We start from the raw sequence: 24,987 nt of genomic DNA, 5'->3' as shown, positions 1-24,987 counted from the left end.
GTTTCACAATTTGAGTTGAATTACTGAAATAAATGAACTTTTCCACGACATTCTAATTCATTGAGATGCACCTGTAGATAGTTAAAAGTTGTAAATTAAAAAAAAAAAGTTGATTGAAGAAAATACTATTTCAGTCTTTCTGCTTTAAAATTTCATGTTAAATTCAATGTTTTTTGTAATTATTTGTGAAATTATTAGCAGTAGTAAGTTGTTTCAAAGTAAATATTTCCTCATGGTATATAGATTTGAAGTATTATTCATTGACACGACTGTGTTGCATGAATTTATCTATAACTGTATTTACATGAATGCTTGTTAAATTGTTTTTTTTCCCCCATGTTGTGCAGGAATGTGATTCATGGCAGTGATTCAGTTGAAAGTGCTCAGAGAGAGATTTCACTGTGGTTCAAGCATCACGAGTTGTTCTGCTGGGAAGAGTGCAATGAGCACTGGATCTATGCTTGAAACCCATCATATAACACTCACACAGTCTTCATTCAATACAGCCTCTGCAGCTTCATCTGCTCCTTACAGAGAAAACTCTGCTCAAGCCATAAAGTGACCAAAACAATAAAAAAGGAAAAGCTAGCTAGGTATGTTGACAGAGTAACCTGCATCTGTTTGGATTCCCTGAAATCCAGTTATTGGTCAAGCTATCTGGAATGTAATGGTTTTCTTACTGCTTTCTTTGCAAATATTTAATCTTCACAGATATTCACTTCATTACTAATCTTTAGTAGGTTGGTAAGTCATGCACTACTCGTGAGATTTTATTTGAGGTGTTTACATCCACTTGAAAGATGTTGTTTACATTTTTACCTCCAACTTTTGATATGGAAATGCTTCTTGTCATCTTGATGCACTCTGTAAAATACATGTATTAATCATGACTCAAAAGGAAAGCAATAACGAATGATAAAGAGCCAGCATGCTCTGATAAAAACTGACTTGAATATCCCAGCAATGCTTTGTCTTACTCTAGTGCTTGGAACTCAGCTGACCAAAGGGCGCCTTACTTTACAAATAAATTATTCCTTTGTTCATTTGTCTTTGTATGTATGATTTTGTGTAAACTATACAAAAGTTTGGGTTTGCTAAGATTTTTAAATGTTAGAAAAAAGTGTCTCATGCGTATTAAGGCTGCATTTAGTTGATCAAATACAGTCAAAATAGTAACATCTTAAAATCTTTTTAATATATTATAGAAATAAATTTATTCCAGTGATTTCAAAGCTGAAATCAGCAGTCATGATCCTTCAGAAATCATTCTAATATGTTGATTTAATGTGAAAATCGTTTTTTTTCCCCCTCAGGATTCTTTGATAAATAGTTCAAAAGGGGTTTATTTGAAATAGAAATCTTTTGTAGCATTACTAGTGTATTTTAGTTTAGCTCAATATTGATCAATGCATCTTTGAATAAAGCTATTATTTTCCTTTAAAGAAAAAAAAAATGGTGTATTTTCCACTAAAATATTTTGAAAATGTGTATAAAGTATTGCTCTACCTACTAATTCAAAGAAAATACTATGAAGACTTGACAGCATTTCAACAAATTATGGCACTGAAGGCAGAAGTATTCAGCACATAAACATGTTTATTTCTTAATACTTAACCACACAGAGAACACAGAGTGATGATTTACATACAATGCGAATGGGACATCCATCTCTTTCAAACCTCGTCCAATCGAAGGCTTGGGTTTAGCAGTTAACCTCATTCTTAATCCCAGAGGGAAGTTAGCAGAGCTAGTCAGCACACATCTCACTGAGAATGGAAAATGGATAGCTGCAAATGGTTGAAGGGATTTTGAGCCGTTTAAATCAGTTTTGTTAAATATTCTTTTACATATGTACTTAATGAGTTGAAATAGCATTGGGACATGTTTGGGTTGTGCTAGATTGCCAACAAATCCTGACAAATCATCAAATATTCACTCTTATTTCTCTCTCTGCAGTCCATGCTGCAATCGAGTATTTACATATTGAGGTCTCTTTTGCGTTTTCCCTCTTGTATTCCATTACACATCTAGAAAAATGATTCCTCTCATCTCTGAAGTCACTTGAGTTCATGGCAAACTCCTGTCGTTTAGTGAGCTGTGTGCTGACGGACTGTAAATATAAAGGTCAGGGTATTTGGCAAAAACTGGGTAGTTCTTTCAGGAACGTAGTTTGGTACTTGTTTAAGCTGTTTATATTTCATCTGAAATTGCCATTCAGTCATAAGGTGCAGGAGGTTCTTGAACTTTGTGTGTTTTTTGTTGGGAAGGGAACGTTACAAGGTAGACTGAAGGATCGTACAGCTAGTTATAATTGAGGGTAGGAAAATACAGGCAAACTGGGTCAATATAAGACTTTAAAGGGGTAGTTACAAGGCCGTGGTAGTTACATAGCTTAGGTACAGTATTCGGGGCATAGTTACAGAAAGGATTCATACTTCATCTTTGGGGGCGGACTTATAGGGCGGAAAGGGGGGCAGGCAGGAGGTGTCTGTTCATGTCACTCCGGACCATAAGACACCTGCCACACGATGATATGACTCCTCTCTGCTTTAGACAACGCTGGCTTCATCTGAGGAGCTTCACCATCTGCTTCCTCTGTCTCATCTTCACCGTCACCTGAGAAAGATAATGAGGAAATGCTATTAATGGTTATATATGACCAAACAAACATGCTCATTTAGTGTGTTAGTTGTTTCTCACCGATACGGAAGTCGATATAACCCTCTCCTCCACTCAGCACCAGCACGTTCTGAACACTCTGTGCTTCTGTGTCCGTCGGGGCTGAGGACCCCTGAGACTCTGACGGACTGTCTAACACGCTACCATTCAGGGTGGCCAACACATCGCCTGAAAACGACAGATGAGATGCATGCATGTCACTGTAAGAAAAAATGATTTGACTGTGTCTGTCGGGGCTGAGGACCCCTGAGACTCTGATGGACTGTCCAACACGCTACCATTCAGGGTGGCCAACACATTGCCTGAAAACAACATGAGATGCATGCATGTTACTGTTATATATTATATAATTATGTCTAAAATATATTTTATAAATATGTCTAAAAATACATGTAAAATTATATATATATATATAATCCTCACATATTTAAAATTGACACTAACCTGGCACTGACACGAAGAACTTGACAGCATCTCTGTGTCCATGGAAACAGAGTTGAGCCTGTGCCATAGAGCAGTATGGTATGAAGCTACTCTTCTCAGAGTTACTGTCATCTGCATATACATGGATCACGCCCCCCGAAGACGTGGGCGACACCTTATTGGCTGCAAGGGAACACAAGCCGCCAATCAGAAAGCGTAACAACCTATGCAGAAACTCACAGGGACTATAGGTGCTTAAATACACAAATCTGCTGTAATAAACAGATCAAAGCATGCAAAAATATCCACAGATATTCATAAAGACACAAAAAACATGAAAAAAATTCAACATAATTAACATGATGATTGTAATGCACAGAGGGATGATTCATTATAATTAAAACATTCTAAAACCACTGACAGAAATATTCTACTGAACAATGGAGTGAATGAAAGAAAACTGATGTGTTTACTTTTTTAGTTTGTTGAAAAAAGTATTGACTTAATTATATTACTGATTTTCAGTTTTCCTGATAAATATGTACTGTATATGTGGATTTATATAAGTCTTCTGTTCCAGATGTATACCACATTATATTTTCCTTAGTTTTACTTATTTAAATTCTTTCTGTTACCATGTCACATATGTATGTACGTACCAAGAGCTGCTGAAAAACCACAACAAATTCCTTGTGTGTTTGCGCAAATAAAAGCTCATTCTAGTCTATATTTATATGACTCTTCATTCCACTCTATAAAATAACACTGAAAATAACTAAACAAAATAATGAGGATAGAAGGACAGAGATAATACATTCATGACCAAAACATGCAAAAAACACTTAAAAAACAAGTTTATTAATCAATGAAACGTAAATGAAAGAAGACCATGGAGAACCCAAAATAAGTGTGATGGGACATGATAATAATGACAGCTGTAACGCTCCACACTTACCCCTCAGTCCGAGGAGCTGCCCTCGATGAAGCACTACGGCTACAGGAAAGAGGAAGTGGGAAGGGGAACAAGGCAGGACAAGAGAGCAACACCCATGAAACAAAGTGAAAGAGGGTAGTGGAATAATAGAGAAAAAGGAACAGGAGAAAAGCTAGGAAGGAGACGACAAGAGGACGCACGGGGTTTGTTGGGTAATTAATGGATTGAGGACGTTGACCTAGCGGTTAATGATCTGGGATGATGACATTAAAGTTTGCAGGTTAATCCCAGGGTGGTGGCAATGAACTCAAGGATGGTGAGATTCAAGCCTCTTAACTAGCTTAACCGGCAATACTTCCTTTGTCAGCCAGCTTCAGAATGAGCAAGAGCAAGTTGGCTGACTACCAAAAGTATCAGTAACAAGCATAAACCAATGACAGAGAATTGTTTTGGCTGATCAGTGAAGGGAAAGGGAAATGGTTCAGATGATCAAGGACCTTGTTAACATTAAAGCATGTGTACATACAAACACCGCTTAGACGTACTTTCAGTCAGAGGGATTGAGATGACGACGCCATTTCCAGTCCCCACCCACAATCGGTTTCCTCCAATCAGCAGCGCAGTTATCCTGACAAAAGAGAAGCCCAACTTTCCTGTACCTGTCAATCACAAACAACATAGAACGTAAAACATTTATATTGCGACTTCTGATCTTCGATAAATATTAGGCAAAATTATTCCATCAATAAATAGAACAATGAACAATAAATTACTAATATGTTTACATTTTAAAAATCTCATTTTAATACACTTAAAATAGTTTTTAGTGTACATTTTCTGTTAAATTGCTAAATAAATAAGAATAAAAAAAAAATAAAATTGCTAAAATAAAACAAAATATAAAATAAAAGTACAATTTTGCAAGAGGAGGCAATTAAGTACACATACAATCTTACTTCTAAACGAATCTCTACACAGAGCTCTATAAATCAGAAGTGTTAAAGTAAGAGCAACAAAGTGAGAAGCGCTACCCAGCATCTTGCTGACGTAAGGCTCGATATCCACATCTTGCAGATGCTGATGTGTGAGAGCGTGGTACAAGCGGAGCGTAGAATCCAAGCGGATTGAAACCCAAACACCATCACCAATCCATGCCAGCTGCCTCACCTGGCTCTCCTTGCGTGGGTGAGCATCAAATGATTTCTATATGAAGGAGAGAGAAACATAACATGAAGTCCCAAGACAAAGATTATAATGAGGACATCACATTCACTATCTGAGACTGGCCTCAATCTGCATGCTCTTGGGCTGGATCACGTGGATCTTGTTCTTGTTGCCACACCAGACTTTGTCATGAACCACAGCCATGCATCGGATGGAGTGGTGGGGTCTTCCCAGATCCATTAGGTGATAGTTAGATAGATCCCATTGCCCATCTGTGTTTACATTTCACATTTGTTATTATAAAATGCATGAACGAAAAATATTTATACCAAAACAGTTTTGACAAATAATTATTTTCCTTTTTCTCATAGGTTTAACATTAGGAAGATGAAGCAAACCTTCAGCTCTGTGGAAGATTGCAAGAGTTCCATCAGCTAATGCAACCAAAACTCTCCCCTTCACATGTCTGAACCACAAAGAGACAAAGTAGGAAATTATTCGTATTGAGTCTTCAGTCTTTTTATACAGTATATACACTACCATTCTAAAGTTCGCAGACAGTAAGATTTTTTTTCCTGAAATATATTTTTATACTTCTATTGAGCAAGGATGCATTAAATTGATCAAATGTGACAGTAAAGACTTTTACTAGTAAGAGACTTCTTTCAAAAACATTAAAAACCGACCCCAAACCTTTGAACAGTAGTGTACATACTTCATTAGGATTCTACTTACACCAAACTCAGTACAGAGTCTTTGAGTTTGATTGAATGGAGGCATTTCTTCCAGTTGGACACTGCAGAGTGGACATAAAGCCTGTGGACAGAGTTTACAGAGAGTATTTTACATGGTGCATAGAATATTTGAGATTAGGGGTGGGTGATTTGACCAAGATATCACGATATGAGTAATTTTATTTCACAATAACGGTTTATATCACGGTATAGTTGTTTTTGCTTTAAATAGGATCTTTATGATATCAAAATTTTTAATAGGATAAAAATTTCAGAATTCTTGTCACCAGTGTCTATCACAAAAAGCTAAAACTAATATTAGCCTAAAAAAAAAAGACAAAACTCAAGCTCACTGAAGACAAGTAAACAGTCAGTGATTAAACAAGAATAAGAAACAGTCGAAAAGTACATGTAAGTACAGTAGAACAAATAAATAAGGAGTGCTGCATACATTCTATAAAGTAATCAAATGTATAAAAACACTGAATATTCTTCACTGTGTAAATTAAATATATATTTCTTCTTATTAAAGTTACAAAAGTGATTTAGTCAAGAGCAGTGAGAGATTTTCTCTCTTTTGTTGTTTGATTAACATGAATGACAGACAGACAGAATATTAGACTGCTGTCACTTTAAGAGCTGCCCAGATCCAATGTACTGTTACACGTGTTTTCTTTCTCAGCTGTTTGCTTTCACTTAAGACCTGAATTACTGTGTTTAAGAGGATTCTTGCAAAGACAGGCACTTTGACACATACAAGTGTGTGTATTTAACCATTCAAGGACTATAAAGAGTAAAAAATAACTCTGTTCAGTACTCCTGCGCTCCATGAACAGCGTCTTCACGTGCGCGCCCCTCTGACAACACTCTCTCAGACTGCTCGAGTTCTCTTTCGCTGCTGATTGCGTTTCAATAGATTAATAATCACCGGCAAACTATGTTTTCGTGACCACGTAGCACAGCAATGTCACATGTGCATGTAACCGGTGCGATAGAGACGATAGTCCAAAATCTCTACCGGTTGACAAATTTCTATCAGTTAATCGTGTCTACTGGTTTATCGCCCACCCCATTTGAGATAGAATTGAGAATTTAGAATGTGAAAATGCAACTGAAAATATGATACCGACCAGCCGTTTTGGGCTCCCAGCCACATGGTCGGGGCAGCACTTGTTCCTGCCCGGTCGTCTCCTGCCTCTTCTGAGTCTGTGGGGGCTGATGTCACTTGCTCCTTTGGCACACCTGCCTCACTGATGGCACAACACACAGAGCAGACCATTTCAATTCAACACACTTGCCTACACCATTTCCTAAAGTATTCAGCAAATAGCATACCGTCCTTTTGCAGTGAGAAAAAGAGGACTGGTTTAGAAAACGGCAAAAAGCTTTCATAAACCTTTATGAAAGCATCTGGTAGGCACTTTATGATCTAAAGTTTTTTTTTGTGGTTCACTAGGCTATATGTGAGACACCTGTGTGTGTTGTCAGTAAAGACATGCTCGGTGAAAGGTCCGAGTGTGCTCTCCTCATTCTCATTAGGCCCTGCCTCCTCGGACACCTCAATGGCTTCTGTGGCTTCCTCGGCAGACTGTGACACTGCTAGGCTTCTGCACACTGGAGCTGTAGGAGCTAAACACAAAACATAAGACGTCCACTATGTGGTCTCAAAGATGCCTAACATACGTTTTCAGTCAGTTTGCTGACCTTGGCTTCGGTCCTGCACGGGTGTGTCGGTGCGAGACGAGCAGTTGCTGCGCACTACGCTGCAGTTAGTGGCACAGCCCACGATGGTGATCCCCGCCAGCATGCCCTCCACTCCACCCTTCTCCTCTGAAGCCCCATCTCCAGCCTGCTGCTCCAGAAATATCTCACCTGCTGGGTAATCACTCTCACTGGCCGCTACACACATGGAGGGTACAAGTAAGGGTTAACACATCTTTTACAGAGTCACAGTTGAGAGTGTGGTTGTTTGTATATAGCACCACACAGACCTGGTACACTGGAGATGCACAGCACATGGGCATTACACACATTAAACTGGTCGACCAGTGAGCAGGGCTGGTTTGCGTCGATAATGACCACTTTACTGGCTGAATGAGTGCTGGTCAGTATCCACACGCGGCTGCTCATGGAGTCGGTCTCGTGCAGCTCTTTAGGCTAATAGAGGAAGAAATACTAATGTTTAGATGCAGGTTCATTCTAATTATAATTATGATGTTCACTTCCAGCATTTACTTACTTAAAGATAGAAAGGGAAGCAGTAAAATGTAAAAGATGTACAGTGAGGTCCAAAAGTCTATGACCCCTTTTGATCTAGTGACTAGTGAATTAAAAAAAAAATGTTTTTATTTGGAATTTAAACTCCATGTTTACTGTGGAGACGTGCTGAAATCGCATTTGGTCTCGTACTGTATCGTGTACCTTGTCAGTGTCGTGCGCTTTGCTTGGCCATTTGTTGTGATAAACAGGAAAGTGTGTCCAGCTGAATTCAATTTAAGTTTTGTTAAACGAATAAAAAGGAAGCTTAGTTTACCGCGGAAGCGGTCGCGTGAAGACCGAAGAGTTAGCTTTTAGTTTTAATTACTTTTTCTTATTTGTAAGTTGCTTTGGATAAAAGCGTCTGCTAAATGACTAAAAGTAAAAAGTAAAGTAAAGTAAAGTAAAGTAAAAAACAATTAAATGACTTTAAAAAGTAATTTAAAAAAATGACTAAAATGTTATTATAAGCATAAATCGAGTAAAACGTTTCACTCAAAAATCAGCAAAAATTTGAGAATTTCTTAGTATTTGGTTTGTCTCCCCTTTGCTTTAATCAGTGTCATAAATTTGCTTATTTGATTAGAAACCTAGCAAAAGTGTAGAATTGTAAATAATTTTATTCATTTTACATCACATAATTTCTTTACATTCTTTACTATAAATTTCGCTGCAAAATAATTTTCTGCTTTTTCCAGGCTTAAATTTGATTGGAATTAAATGTTTGACATGGACTCAGGACTCCCACTGTGTGTCTGTGTATTTACACTGCTGTTCAAACTAAGGTTTGGAGTATGTACATTTTTTTTCTTTTTCTGAAAAGAAGTCTCACCTAAACTGCATTTATTTTATAAACAAAAATAGTAAAATTGTGAAATATTATTACAATTTAAACATTTTTTTCTATTGTAATACATTTTAAAATGAGTATATTTACTTTATTTAATAAATTATTTAGTATATATATGTATATAGATTATTAGTATATTTATTATATGTAAACAATTATTTAAAATAATTTATTCCTGTGAAGGCAAGGCTGAATTTTCATCAATCATTACTCCAGTCTTCGGTCACATGATCCTTCAGATGTCATTCTAATATACTGATGTGATACACAATAACATTTTCTTATTATCAATGTTAAAAATGTTGCTGCTTATTATTTTTTGTTGAGGATGTTACTTTCTTGAGGATGCTTTGATGAATAAAAAGTTCAAAATAACTGCATTTTTTAAATAAAATTTGTCACATTATAAAACATTCAGAAAACAAACTCGCTTTTGATCAATTTAATGCATCCTTGAATAAAAGTAGTTATTTCTTTAAAACAAAAATTATTGATCCCAATTTTTTGTTTACTTTGAACATCTCTCCCAAAAGTGTTGTTTTTTCCCCCATGTAATTTCATGTGTTTTATTCTTGTTTTTTTAAAAGCCGTTTACCTTCTTTTTCTCTGGTGAGCTCTGCTCACTCTTGCTGTCTGCGCCTTCACCTTCACCAGTCAAAGGATCTGAGCCATTGGAGGGCTTCACAGCTGCAGTCTCCTGATTGGGTGTCTTCCAGCCAGTGAGATCCACACCAGCAGCACACCATAGCTGAAGAACAAGAGTCTGAGTTCATAACTTCAAACCCTCAAAACAAACAGCCTACTGTAAGCCTGTGTGTATCCTTTACCTTCCTGTTGGGGTCTTTCTCCACCAGAGGGCGGCAGTACACTGGCACAGGGACATTTTTCATGCGATTATCCTCCTTCTCAGTGGCCTGTGAGGACACAGGAAGAGGCCTTTGTCAATAAGGTCACTGCCACACACTACAAGCCATACTCAGAGCTCCCATCATGCCCTGGTTAAGATTGCCTTGATCCAGGGCAGACATAGAAAGGGGAAACCAAGAACAGCAAACCAGAGCAGCAGATCAAAGTCTGTTAGAGGGTTACAAGGCAGACGCATGCGCAATGACAGGAGTCAATCTACTGTATAGTCAGCAAATGCCACCGAGAGACAGAGAGAGCAGCAAATCATGATTCAAGTGTTTCTAAGATGGAGGACGGTTTGATACGGACCAGCATATATCATGTTACACAACACTGACAGGACAGTATTTCTTACCATCTGAATTAATTTACTTTCATCTAAGACTATGTTGCCTGTATACAATGAAATATTAAATTGTGATTATATTAAAATGAGCTTTCGTTACATTTTAGACATCTGGAATTTGTTTGAAACTGTTAGATTAGAGTTCTGCGTACGTACTAGATCTGAATAATCATTTATCTTTACTATCTTTAAAAAGGCAACCCTTGTGAAAAAAGTACACTTTAACATACTTTTAATTCATACTGTTTATGGTTTTTGAAACAGGGTTAAACTATACTGCCAAACGTACTGACAAGCAGGTATGATAAACTAAAAACTATATGGTAAATATGCTTAAATATAAATTCTATTGAAACCTGTGTCATTTAAATATACATGTATTTGCAATTCCATATTTATAATGATGAAGTTGCAATACTTTAAAGTAAAACTATTTCATATTGTTTTATAAGATTACTTAAGTCATGAAAGTGTATTTTCTTTTATTTCACCTAAGTGGCCTTTTATTTCAAGAATATTATATATTTTGCAAGTACAGTTAAAAAAAAATAAAAAATAAAAAATATATGCAATGGCCATAGTTCATTACTATTACAATTTAATTTGAAAACTTAGTTTGGTCCCCTGTCAATATGGGGTGCTGTGTGTACATTAATGAGGAAAAAAAATTAACTTAAATGATTTTAGCAAATGGCTGCAATATAACAAAGAGTGAAAAATTTAAGGGGGTCTGAATACTTTCCGTACCCACTGTATATATATATAAAAGGGACCAAACTAAGTTTTCAAATTAAATTGTAATAGTAATCAACTATGGCCATTGCATTACTTAGCTAATAAATATAAAAAATGTTGAATGGAAAGAAATATATGTATTAAACCTGCTTCCTATTACATGAAATCAGAACATATGACATATATGTCACATATGACATATGACCATATGAACATATGACCTTTTTAAATTTTAGTTTTTTTAACATAATTTAATGTGACTTTTTTTAAAAGTTAAAATTAAGCTGAAATTTAGCAGAACGGTTGCCTTTTCACACAATATAGTAATATTACTAAAAGTGTTGTCTTATTTAGTCGAAATCATTGAAAGGTTCTCTCACAAAACCGTATTCAGGTGATACCATGGTACAGTAGTGGTATCAGATGGTAATACTATGGTACTCCAATATACTATTGCATATCAAGTGCTGATTGATTACCATATTCACGTACCACTGTATTTGAATTACACTTTGACACATGGTACTACATTTGCATTTCAGGCTGTCTTGCAACAACGCTGACATATAAATTATGATGACTGGCATACGACTTATATCAATGTAGGTTGTAAGCGACTGTAAAATCGGCCAAATGTCTAAAATGCAGTAAATAATGTGTTAACCTGAGGCTGATAGTGTTAGCGGACCAACAGGAAAGCATGGCGACAGCTATAAAACACCAGAGGTTTCATTCCTAAAGATATATTCAACTTAGCAGAGACATTATTTTCTGCTATGTCAGCTTTCTGCTGCGTCTACTACGCTATGATTTGCTGACTGAGGCTGAGTCAGGTTAGGGCCGGGAGTTAAAGGGACAGGGGGTGGGAGAGGTGCATGCTGGTCCTCTGCCGCTCAGACTTGCCTGCGTCCTCTTCGCTGTGGCATCTTGAGCACTGTCCGCCTGCGAGCCGTTCTGTAGGAGATCACAGTTAGAGCCACGGCAACCCTGACAAACACACTGTCACCGTGGCAACCCTAACACTGTTGCCACTCCAGAAACCAGCACAACGGGGACTAGTCAACTAGTTCCATAAAACAAGAAACAATTCCAGACTTAGCAAGAATTCAGATGGACGATGTGGCACTGAACATGTTAAACCAATTATAGTTAAAAGTTGTTAGCGGGACAAAGCGCTAAATCATTGTATTTTACGGTCTTCAGCTTTACAGAAAAATAAGCAAAGACAGTGAGCAAACGCTCACTTTTCTGTCACTCATATATAGTGTTGGGAAGCCTAAATTCTTTTCTCAAAACAGTCTATTTGCACAGTTCATGTAAATAAACAATTATCTGATAAAATTAACAAATCACAGTGCAAATACAATTGAAAAACAATTTTAATTGCTTTATTTAAATGAACAAAAAACATTTGAATAGTTTTAGTTTTAATTAATAACACTATCATTGACTATCCTTTTAACCCTTGCATTTTTCTTGTGAAATATTACGTGAAATTCTGTTCTTTATCACAATTTTTTTTACTTTTTCTAGATTCATAAGTTTCACCATAATATATAGTTTTTATGGTAGATGAAAGCTCTCTAACTGCAGACTTTACCTGTATATTTATCTTATAAATATCTGATACTGTTACATACTTTGCCACTTTTTGTCAGTATCTTGTAGTGTAGCTAATTCATTTTTGAAAACTATTTCTATTTTTCACTAAACTGCTCTTGCACATCTTCAACAAGCAATTCATCACCTCACATAAACTCATTTAATTTGTTCTCTTGTATTTGACTTCCTGACAAAACAGAGCCACTTCGGTCTCTATGTGGAGATAATCTGCTTAGAGAGATCAGGGGTCAAGGGTCAAGATAGGAGCCGATACCTGTTTCATGGTATTTTTCTTAATGTTTTGAATAAGTTTTTATTTCTGTATTTTTGCATTTTAATTTTGAATTTGTTTCAATTTTGTTGTTTTTGTCTTTTTTTTTTTAGAAAAATTTACAATTTTATATTTAAATGTACCTATAATTTCTTAATTTCTCTAATTTAATTTTTTCATTGTAGTCAGTTCAGTGCTTCAGCTTAATTATTAAAACTTATTTCATTTTAGTTAGTTGCGAAGGCAACATTTCTAATTTCTGTCTTTTATAAAAAAATTCTAAAACATTTATATATATATATGACAGATGGGACAAAGACACAGTCAGGTATGCATGTTTCCTCTCACTCTTCAGGCATGAACTCCAGTATGCAGCTGGAGGTGGAGATCTGGCACATGGTTTGGGAGCGTCTCTGGTTGTAGCCAGCAGGAGAGGGAGACTTGTAGTGAATGTTGACACTGGTGTACGGCCGTTTCACTGGAGGAGGGCTCGCAGATGAGCTAAAAAGACGTGCAAAGCTGGAGAGAGAGACACAGAGCAAAGTGAGTAGGAAAAGGAACAGGAAAACAGATCAAATGCAAATGATAAAATTAGTGCTAAAACTGTTTTAACATCATTAAGATATTTCAGCTGTGTGAAATCAAGCCCATGATTTTCCTTACATACTGATTTAAGAGTTAAACACAAAGACAAAATGTCTAAAACCGCTGTAATACTCACAACTGCCAGATTATGGACTTCTTCTTCTCTGGTAGAGGAGGACTCTCTCGAGATGCCCTGTGGAATGAAATGGATAAACATTGTATAATAAAAAGTCTGCATTGTATAATATATATACATCACACACACACAGGTCTGCATGGGGCCGTCCTTCCGGCGCATGTGCTCGCGCACCTGTCGGTACTGCTCTCGACGCTGCTCTCTGCGAGTACAGAGCGCAGAATCGCTGAGGAGAGACGCAACACCGTTACTGGGCAGTCTACAGGGCGAAGAGAAAGAGAGAGGGAGCAGTCAGCGAAAGAGCGAGAGAACCAGCCAGCCAGCCAGCCGAGGCCAAAAAGAAATGCCAGACACACTGTGTGAGGTGAAAATGTTAATATTTCATTTACATTTATGCATTTGGCAGATGCTATTTAATGCTAATGGAGGGCGAGGCAAACAGATTTAAAAAAGAACATTTGATATGTATATGTTGATGTGAACTGATGTTTTAAAATGTTCTGACAAATAAAACATAATGAATGCATAAAACATTTACATTTATTCATTTGGCAGCAGTGTTGCTATTCTTTACTAAAACTATTAAAAATCATTTTCATCAAGCTGAAATAAAATTAAACATTTTATTAGATGAAAAACTTAAAAACCTAACACAAAAAACTAAATAAAAAATAGAAATGTTGCCTTTGCAACTAACTGAAATAATATAAGTTGAAGTACTAAAAATACAGAAACTAAAATAAAATAAAAATGAAACTAAAAAGCAAAAAGCAAAAACTTAACTCAACTAAAATTAAAATGAAAACTGAAAGTAAAAAAAAAATGTATTTAGTTAATTAAAAATACAGTTATTAATATCATTATGCATGTTCCCTGAGAACTAAACCCCACAACCTAAATTAAGTAATTATTAAATAAATGCCAAAAATTCTAAAAATTCAAGCTTTGTTTTAGAGATAATGCTAGAATTAATCAGTAGAAATAGTTTTTATTATTAGTTTTATTTAAAGCAATAGAAGTCTATGATATTTCCTTGGATAACTGCTCCTGTAAGTAAACGTGTGAGTGAGTGTGCAGCAGCTAACAGTCAAATGCAGCATTTGCACACAGCATTTAGCAGGAGTCAGCTTGCCTGAGCAGAAGAAAGAGAGAGTAGACTTGGGGGACAGAGGACAAACAGACAGCTACAATGTGTGGATGAGGATGTGAGGACAGATGGGACAAAGACACAGTCAGGTATGCATGTTTCCTCTCACTCTTCAGGCATGAACTCCAGTATGCAGCTGGAGGTGGAGATCTGGCACATGGTTTGGGAGCGTCTCTGGTTGTAGCCAGCAGGAGAGGGAGACTTGTAGTGAATGTTGACACTGGTGTACGGCCGTTTCACTGGAGGAGGGCTCGCAGATGAGCTAAAAAGACGTGCAAAGCTGGAGAGAGAGACACAGAGCAAAGTGAGTAGGAAAAGGAACAGGAAAACAGATCAAATGCAAATGATAAAATTAGTGCTAAAACTGTTTTAACATCATTAAGATATTTCAGCTGTGTGAAATCAAGCCCATGATTTTCCTTACATACTGATTTAAGAGTTAAACACAAAGACAAAATGTCTAAAACCGCTGTAATACTCACAACTGCCAGATTATGGACTTCTTTTTTTACATAAGACCGTAAAAATGCTACAGTAAAAACCTATTTATTGGTTAACTATAAGTTACCTTACTAAAAAGCATTGAAAACTGTAAATCGAACACTGCATTATGTATACTTTTACTGTAAATGTTTGGAACTAAAAAGTATGAATTACCATATAATTTATGGCTTACTTACAATTAATTTAGTACTCAACAGGAAAATACATGTGCTTTTAAAGTAAATTATTGTTAAAAAGATTTCTTTTTAAATAAAAAAAAAAAACAATGTAAAAGGACAGTAAAAAATATATTCCCAGAAGTCCCTGCATGATGCATCTATTTATTAATTTTTTTACACTACAAATCAAATCATAGTTTGGGGTTGGTAAGATTATTTAATATTTTTGAAATAAGTATCTTATGCTCACCAAAGCTGCATTTATTTGATCAGAAACACATTAAAACCGTAATATTGTGAAATATTATTACAATAACTGTACATGTAATTTGTTTCTGTGATGCAAAGCTGAATGTTCAGCATTATTACTCCAGTCTTCAGTGTCACATGATCCTTCAGAAATCATTATAATAATATGCTGATTTGGCATTCTGGAAACATTTCTTATAATTATCAATGTTAAAAATAGTTGTGCTGTGTATGTAATCAGTTACGTACATTAGGGTGTTTTGTAACATTTTATGTTACATTACAATGCATTCATGCATTTTTACTCCCTATCGACCAGGTTTTTATGAGAATTGTATTGATAAAGTCATTTAGATGTGCAAATGTCTGAGATTTTGTTTACATGCTTTGATGCCAGATAAAAGTAAGTGTCTGAATGAGAGTTGATTTGGATGTCTGTGTCTGCTTCTCCCTCACCTGATCATCTCGGTCCAGCGCACAGCCTCCTGAAGCTCCATCAGTCTCTCCTTGTACTGGTTGCGCTCCATCAGCACGCGGGCCATCTCTACACGTGTGAACCGTCGTCTCTGCGTCATGGCCACATCGTCCTGCAGTGGAGATGAGTACTGCACCACAGAGCCACACAGAACAGAGCAGCACCACAAAACACGGCAGCAGTGAAGTGGAGGTTAGTGCATCAGGCCTTCAGCATTTCACAGCATCAAATATGAGGTTACTAAAGCATTGCGAGAAGGTTAAAGGTTTACTGTGCATAGCAATTTAATTAAAAAAGCAAAGCCTGTAGAAGTGACTGGTAGTACAATTTCTCATATCCAACCACTGACTGTGTTTACAACTTGATTTAATGTAATACATTTAAATTCTCACTTTAAAGGTCATAAATGGTTTTAATATTATTAATAATGTAAGAAAAAAAAACATTATTTGGGTATTTGAGATTTTAGAGCTCTGTTCCAAAACCTAGTGAGCATGATTTTTTCACTAAGCTCATCACAGTGCATTCTGGGATATACCATGCTGTCACTGAACTGAGCTAAAACAAGGTGTTTTTGAAGAAAACATGATTAAAGTTACCACCATATTTACATCAGTGAGGCAGCTCACTACTTTTTGGAGCAGAAAAAAAATTGTTTGAAATGAGACTGAAGTGTTTGACTTACATCCTCCACACCCTCATCTTTAGAGTCCTGAGATGCTCCTAAAGCTTCAGCTCTCAACCTTTAATCAAAGGGAGACATTCAGACTTTAATTAGATTGGAGTCACAGAGACTCTTAAAAAGACACTTTCGGACACACAGAACGTGTTTTTGCATTCCACTGCTCTGCTTTGTCTATTGTCTGTGTAAGCATGTGCTAAATGGACACGTTTGACCATTGTGCTCAAATGTCACATATTTTCCGGTGACTCACACATGACACGGTGTTATAGAAACTGAAATATATAACTTTTAAAAGATGTGAAACCTTGCATTTTCTGCCCATTTCACTGCCACACGTCTTATGTTTTTTGCAAAACTCAAAAACGCATTTTGTGCGAAAGGCCCCTATAACAAGTCCTGGATTAAACTCATGTTAGTGGTAGTTTAAATAGGCCGTAAATAATATTTTTATTTTTGAAATATGCACACATTCACAACAAATGCTCGGTAAATGTTTCTTGTCTTGTCTCATTCAGTTGCAAAATACATAAATCACATAAATGATGAACAAGATGTTAGAGCACTGTGGCAGACCAGCCTAAAAATGACTTTTTCACGATTTTGTTATCCTAACAACACAGAAAGTGACATGTAATGGAGTGCAGCAGAGCTGCATCAATAATATCAAATATTAGGGAGGAGTGGTGGCAGGACTCTCCTGATATTTTAATAACAATTACAAAAGAACAAAATAAAGCATATTTTGTTACCTTTTTAAACTTGGAAGGGTTCAATTTGAGCAGACGATTATACCCTCACTGTGCATTTCCCCAGTTCATTCAGTATCTGCCTCATATTCGTGATCGCAACCATATTCTCAAAACACTCATTTTCAACATCTTCAAAAACACAAATTTGATTGCTATTCACCACATCCACCATCAAATGACAGTGACACTCATATTTCATTGCGTACAGTAATTGCTCTGCAGTAGAAGCCATTCAAGCCAGTGCAATTTTTGCAGATGATATTATTTGTTTTATGCCTGCAGTAATTATGAGTGAAACATCACATCATCGTTGTCTATCAAACAGTGGCACTTTGGGGAATAAAGGTGAATTGCACTTATTGAGTCATCAGATATTTAATTATTGTTGAGCAGGAAAAACTTACTTTCACTATTACATACCTTAGGGTTGCTAGCGACCCTATAAATTTTTTACAAGAGAATTAATCAGAAAATAGATATTCTTTTATCATTTTTTTCTTGTTATATTGTTTACAATTAATAGATTGAGGAATACTAAGAATGTTGATGTCTAACTTTAAAAATGAAGGAGGGAGAGGGTTGTGAATGTCGTCCCGGGTCGCTAAAGACCTGAGGTATGCATTTAAAGGATAAAACTGTTTTTAAGGACCAATCTTAAAATCGGTCAACAAACGTCAATATTGTGACAGAAAAATTCAGTGGAAAACAAACACGGGCAAAAGATCCAGACCTCTTTAGATCCTCCTCCAGTTCTTTCACTCTCTGGTCCACTTTGCTCTTGGACTGTTTCACTGTTTCCAGCTCTTCCCGGAGAACTTCCTGTTCACTCGACAGCTCATCCACTTTAGCAATCAGGTCATTCTTCACAATATTCAGGGCATTCCTACAGACATCAAATGACTCCGTTAGAGCATGAAGACGCATATATACACGGGCAAATAAACACACATTCTGTCGGTCTTTCTGTCTTACTTGGTCTCCAGTAGTTGTTTGTTCTCTGTTAGTAGATTTTCCACCTCTTTCCCCATACCTGTGGGATATACAGTGTTAGCAGGAGCAAAGACCACCATGAACTCTTTCCAAGTCACAGATAAACAGACTAAGGGACAGCTGATTAAAAACTACACCACGATTGTTTGAAATTACACCACAATCACAAAGAATTACAGTACATTTTATTACTTCCGTAGCTATTTAATACTAAGTCAGTGAAATCTCCTCTTTGTTGTGACACTGAACAATGACCTTTAAGGGTTTTATTTACAAGACATCTAAAGGGGTATAATCGCAGTCTAACTTGATAAGTGAACTGTAGAACATCCAAACTGACTTGGTAATATGATTCATATGAGCCGTAAAGCCATGCATTCGAAAGCACAGTACTGAGCAGCCGAAGTTAACAGGATTAGAAGAGCAGAAGCACAGGAGAACATCTCACCAAAGCATAGCTACAAATAAGGAACGTATCACAATGTCCTACTGAAAATAACATGAGGGGGAAAAGGAGGCTATGAGCCTTACCAAAGAAATCATCCCGGACTGAAACAGAGAGCCGAGGAGGAAACAGAAGGAAAGTGGCAAGGAAGGAGGAGGCAGCCAAATGACAGAAGGAGTAAAGGAATGAATGTGAAGACAGAAGAGAAGATTAAAATAAGAAGATAAGAAGATGGAAATGAAGAGAGGCGGAATTAAAAGAAAAGATTAAGAGAAGAGAGAAAAACAAATGGACAGGTACATGTTAGATATTTATCATCACACACACACACACACACACACACACCTGATAATTCCTTTATAATGCAAAATCAATAAAACAAATGACCAGCTATCACGATTACATTAAAAGTATTTTTAATATATAATATTTTTGAGGGACTGCCTTTAACAAAACAGCTATTTATTAAAGACATGCACATACACATTCAAAGATTTGTGGTCAGGAAGATTTTGAGGTTTTTAAAAGAACTCTTATGCTCATCAAGACTGCATTTATTTGATCAAAAACACATTAATACATCAATATTGTGAAATATCATTGCCATTTATAATAACTGTTTTCTATTATAATGTATTTTATTCCTGTGGTGGCAAAGCCAACATACTCCAGTCTTTAATGTCACATGATCCTTCAGAAATCATTCTAATATACTGATTTGGTGAAGAAATATTTCTTATTATTATCAGTGCTGAAAATGTTTTTGCTGCTTACAATGTTTGTGGTAGTGGTGATATATTTTTTTGATGAATAGAAAGTTCCATTTATTCGAAATCTGCATTTTTGTTAATGTCTTCACTGTAACTTTTAATCAACTAAAACTCCTTGATGAACAAAAGTATTAATTTCTTTCAAAACATAAAAATCTTTCTGGCCCCAAACGTTTGAACAGTAGTGTATTTTTAAACGTTTTATATAGTCTTTTGTCGTATAGTCTAATGTTGTGTTTCTGAAGTACAGCTTAATGTGTTTAAAGTAATATGACTAATTGTGTTTCATGTTGATGTTAAGTCCATGCAAAGGTCATGAAGAGCAAAAAAGAATGAGAACTAAAAATACCAACCAATCAGTGATCAGATACACACCTGAGAATTCCCCTAGGGGCGTGGCCGAGAGAAGCACACACAGGAAGGAAGCACAGAGAGGGGTCAAGGGTCAGTGAGTGAGACGGCCAATCAAAAGAAAGATCCACCTTCACACTGAGATCAAACAAATCAACAGCTCTACCTTGATAATGAAACAAAACAAATCAGAAAACTGCCAACATAAATAACGGGAATTACTCAAATGAAACAACTCAGGATAACTTCATCAGACCAACATGTGCTTAGGGGCAGGAGATACAGCCATGAAGCAAGCATGATATCCCAAGAGACCTTGCTTTGGGGATATATCCAGCAGTGTGGCTTCCTGACAAACGGCATGCAATTCAAAGTGTAGGGAAGAAAGGCCCTTAGCCACTGTACGCTTAGCGATGGTACTTAAAATATAAACAGAAAATGAAATATCATTACATATAAATGCAGGTTACATATAAACCAAAGTAACCTGCATTTATGAGAAACTGTCAATCAACTGCGGAGGTAAAATGTTCAATAAAGGGTCATCATTTGAACGATGAAGCTTACCGAGAAGTTCCGCTCCTGCGTCCACATCACCGATGATGTCCGACTTGGCGTCTTTGATCTCATGGTACAGAGAGTCTGTGTTGATGCCGAATGCCTCATTCACTATGCCCTGAGAAGGACTTCAAAGGAACAAGAGCTTTCCTCATTATTTCTGTGCCTTATTTCACTTCAAATCTTGAATGTTTTTTGCTGAATTCTTTATATTACACAAAGCCACTTTCTAAACAGCATTTTTTAATGATTTAGAATTTTAACTTTGATGGTCTTTTTGTATTGATCGGGTGTTTTGTGCTTTTATTCAGTATTTAATTGTGTGAATGATATGTATCTGTCTACCTGTTTCCTCCTCCGAAGATTCGAGGGTCCAAGCACATATCTAGCTCTGGTGTTGAGTCTATAATTTCCTGAAACTCTGACCATTCATCACTACTGCCCATACCTACAGACACACACACAAATGAAAATTAAATGAAGAGTCATCTTCCTGTAATGAAAAATTGGACTTCTGCAATCTGTAGAATGCACACAAATGCCTCATGCCTTTATTTGGCATTGTCAAATCATGTTTGGATTTAATCAATGCATTATGTGTGATGCACATGAAATGTCGGTACAAATTGTTTCTTTACTTATAATGCAAGTAACTGGAGGGGTTTCCAGTAGTGGCCGGTCAATTTATCAGCAAGGCTGATATCTGACATTTTTTACCTATTAGCATCAGCTATACTATAATAAGATTACAGAACAAAATCAAGGAGAATATTTATTACTTGTCAAGTTAAATTACTGTTATCATTATATGATTACTATATAATCAAATTATTATATGATTAATTTTAACTATTTAAAATGAATTAAATATGTGGTAAATATCTAAAAAATATTCAAATTATTAATTTTATTGAAACAATGTGCTACATGCAATGTGCTACAAACAATGTTGCAGATGTGCTATTTACAATCTTTAAATTTCCCTTCAAATATAAAAGTTTAGAATAAAATAACATTTTAAAACATTTAAAAGTTTGGAGTCAGTAAGATTTAAAATACTTCTATTCAGTAAGGATGCATTAAACTAACTGTGTACAAGTGACTGTAAATACTTTTCATTGTTACGAAAAATCTATTTCAAATAATATGATATTGTATTTACTGTATTTTTGTTCAAATAAACGCAGCCTTGGTAACCAAAGGAGACTTCTTTTAAAAACATAAAAAAATCATGCTGACCCCAAACTCTTTAACGGGAATATGTTAACATACATCGATATATTGATGAACATCAGCATTGGCATCTGCCTTTTTAAAAAAACTTCATCTGTCAATCACTAGTTTTCTTTGTTCTTTTATTCAGTGTTTATTCTTTGTCACAGTTCTTCCTTTCTCACCAATGCTGACGTTCCTGGTTTCCTGAGAGACCTGCACCTCCATGTTTCTACTAAGACGCTTTGCATTCTTGCAGCCCGGCCCCCGGGACATGTCGAACCCTCCCACCAATACCAGCCCATCATTCAGAGGGGTAACTGTTGCCGAGGGAACAGACGAAGTGGGAGTGTTTGATTTGCTCCCTGTGCTGCTGGGTGTGGCTGCGACCGAGTCTGAATCTGAGCCATCCTCCTTAACACAGAGAGAACAACATATCACATACATATTTTAATAATTAACACACTCTGCTAAACTTCTAAACTTAACCTTCTAAACTAGTTAATTTGGTATCGCTTTCACTAGTTTGATTGATAAACATTTATACTTACTAGCAAGGCTTGTACGGTACAAAAATATATTGTAATACAAATACATTTACATTAAATACATTAAAACATTTACAAATAATAAAATATCTGTGAAGTACCACTACATCCTTCCAGTTTCAAGATATTTATCTTTACAATAACTCTATGGCAACATATAAGGTCCACAGATTAAAAAAACATAAGCTTTGTCAAACATAACTCAAACTGCTTTATACTCATGTGACTTGAGTCATTTGTAAAACAGGAAGTGAAGAATCACGTTTTTTTCTCTTCCTTCAAAGAACAGATGTATAGTTATGTGTGCACAGCTGACAGATGCTTCATGTAGGTGAGATTCAGTTCATTAAATCAGCTTTTTAAAAACACATCTGTTCATTTCAGATGGCTAAAATAAGACAAAGACGTCACAGGACAAGGCAGAGGATGGACGGCCAAACCAAAATGATGGACCCTTGGAGGTCTGCTGGTGTCCATCAAAAAACCACCCATGAACCTGATCTTGACACAAGCAGGCATAAGGGGGCGTGGCTGAGAGAATGATGATTATCATGACTCCTCCCCTGACGCTTTGGGGCGGAGTCATATCTGTCACACCTGGTAGCCAGGGGCGTAGACAGGTCTGCTGAGATCGCTGGAATGCCAGATGTCTGACGAAACCATTCTAGCCCCCCCAGGACCCCCACGTACCATGCCATCTCCGCCAGGAAACAAACTCAGTGATGGGGGGCGCTCTGTTTTACTGCAGAAAAAGAAAGAGAGACAGGAAAGGTTAAATATTTCAAACAATAAACCAACACTAGCACATCAACATGAGCATAAATGCAACGGACAGGATGAAAACACATATAGACACAAAACCACATAGGAGAAAGAGGTACAAGTTTCTCAGTCTCTGACTTCAAGACTGTTAAACTGGGTGTTTGGGTGGACGGCAGGTTAATTTTTTATTTTAAAGAGTAAAATGGGAGATATAATGACTGCAGGGAGACGCAGAGGTTTGGGGAGCTGTCAGAGATTGCGGGGCATTTTTACCTTTTCCTCCAGTTATGTCGTTGACTGTAGAGACACACACAGCGGCACACGCACAGAAAGAAAGAAAGAAACAAAAAGAAGGTAAACACACGCACACTCACAAACACAGTCACACTATACTGACACAGGACATAACATCACATTACGTACAGTATACACAGCATGGAACTGACTTATGCTGAAATTGAAAACATGATGAAACTGCAAGCAACACCTTGATTGTCGCAATTAAGGACTGTGCAACTGGATAACTTATTATTTCATAATGTTATTTTGTATTTCATTATGATAAAGTATGTATATGTACAAAATAGGGGTGGGCTATAAGACCAACATCTTATATTTATATATATTATATATCATATATATATATATATATATATATTTATTTTTATTTTTTTTTCATGGTAACAATATATATCATGATATGAGTAATTTTATTTCACTGTAACAATATACTGTATATCACAATATAGTTATTATTGCTTTAAATAAGGTCTTTATGATATCAACATTTTTGATACCATAGAAATTTCATAATTCTTGTCACCAGTGTCAATATCACAAAAAACTAATATTAGCCTAATTTAAATATAAATAAATAAATAAATAAAACAAGCTCACTGAAGACAAGTAAACAGTCAGGAAACTAATAAGAAACTAATTACAAGCAATAGGACAAAAAACTACAGCAGAACAAATAAATAAGAAATGCTACACTGTATAAAGTAATCAAATAAAAACATTTTCTTCACTGTGTAAATTAAATATATATTTCTTCTTATTAAAGTTACAAAAGTGATTTAGTCAAGAGCAATGAGACATTTTCTCTATTTTGTTGTTTGATTAACATAAATGACAGACAGCAAGAATATTAGACTGCTGTTAACCACAGGATTTAGTTGTAACAGAAAATAAGAAATGGCATTACATAATCCAAACTGAAAGATGAAATAACTCTGTTTAAGACTTCCTAAGATCATAAAATTAGAACGATTATTGAAACTTTATATATGTGATTATCACAAATTTCAGACACACAGGACATGATCATACATTGCATAAAGTAATCAAATGTATAAAAACACTGCATATTCTTCACGGTGTGAATTAAATATATATTTCTTCTTATAAAAGTTACAAAAGTGATTTAGTCAAGAGAAGTGAGAGATTTTCTCTCTTTTGTTGTTTGATTAACATGAATGACTGCTGTCACTTTAAGAGCTGCCTGGATCCAATATACTGTTACACGTGTGTTTTCTTTCTCAGCTGTTTGCTTTCACTTAAGACCTGAATTACTGTGTTTAAGAGGATACTTGCAAAGATGGGCATTTTTGACACATACAAGTGTGTGTATTTAAAGGGGTCATCGGATGCCCATTTTCCACAAGTTGATATGATTCTTTAGAGTGAAAAAATGTCTGTAACATAGTTTGGTTAAAATTTCTCAATGGTAGTGTAAAAAACACCTTTTTTACCCTGTCAAAAAC

General features: G+C 36.0%; 2 protein-coding genes across 3 annotated transcripts in view; one reads left to right on the top strand and one right to left on the bottom strand.

The window, feature by feature from the left end:
- The window catches only part of LOC107661191 (nucleoside diphosphate kinase 3-like), a 4,679-nt gene extending 3,742 nt beyond the window's left edge, over positions 1–937 (top strand). For both annotated transcript variants that reach the window (XM_016450676.1, XM_016450669.1), the window contains exon 5: positions 348–937. In XM_016450676.1, the coding sequence (XP_016306162.1) occupies positions 348–465 (118 nt within the window). In that variant the 3' untranslated portion in view covers positions 466–937. The remainder of the gene's footprint in view (positions 1–347) is intronic.
- A 642-nt stretch (positions 938–1,579) lies between these two features.
- The window catches only part of LOC107661179 (C-Jun-amino-terminal kinase-interacting protein 3-like), a 31,857-nt gene continuing 8,449 nt past the window's right edge, over positions 1,580–24,987 (bottom strand). The window contains 30 exon segments of the mRNA XM_016450658.1: positions 1,580–2,616; positions 2,701–2,847; positions 3,124–3,285; positions 4,058–4,096; positions 4,582–4,695; positions 5,068–5,239; positions 5,324–5,472; positions 5,599–5,666; positions 5,936–6,016; positions 7,065–7,184; positions 7,407–7,563; positions 7,639–7,833; positions 7,926–8,091; positions 9,636–9,788; positions 9,868–9,954; positions 11,931–12,014; positions 13,751–13,880; positions 14,878–15,048; positions 15,251–15,278; positions 16,107–16,284; positions 16,840–16,897; positions 18,319–18,471; positions 18,561–18,618; positions 19,110–19,127; positions 20,169–20,180; positions 20,712–20,830; positions 21,048–21,150; positions 22,100–22,328; positions 23,153–23,204; positions 23,498–23,521. Coding sequence (XP_016306144.1) covers positions 2,498–2,616; positions 2,701–2,847; positions 3,124–3,285; positions 4,058–4,096; positions 4,582–4,695; positions 5,068–5,239; positions 5,324–5,472; positions 5,599–5,666; positions 5,936–6,016; positions 7,065–7,184; positions 7,407–7,563; positions 7,639–7,833; positions 7,926–8,091; positions 9,636–9,788; positions 9,868–9,954; positions 11,931–12,014; positions 13,751–13,880; positions 14,878–15,048; positions 15,251–15,278; positions 16,107–16,284; positions 16,840–16,897; positions 18,319–18,471; positions 18,561–18,618; positions 19,110–19,127; positions 20,169–20,180; positions 20,712–20,830; positions 21,048–21,150; positions 22,100–22,328; positions 23,153–23,204; positions 23,498–23,521 — 3,346 coding nt within the window. The 3' untranslated portion in view covers positions 1,580–2,497.

This window comes from Sinocyclocheilus anshuiensis, unplaced genomic scaffold (genome assembly GCF_001515605.1).
Source record: "Sinocyclocheilus anshuiensis isolate Anshui unplaced genomic scaffold, SAMN03320099.WGS_v1.1 scaffold2630, whole genome shotgun sequence".
Classification (NCBI taxonomy): domain Eukaryota; kingdom Metazoa; phylum Chordata; class Actinopteri; order Cypriniformes; family Cyprinidae; genus Sinocyclocheilus; species Sinocyclocheilus anshuiensis.
The sequence above is the reverse complement of the archived record's forward strand: the minus strand, read 5'-3'. Positions and strand labels throughout refer to the sequence as shown.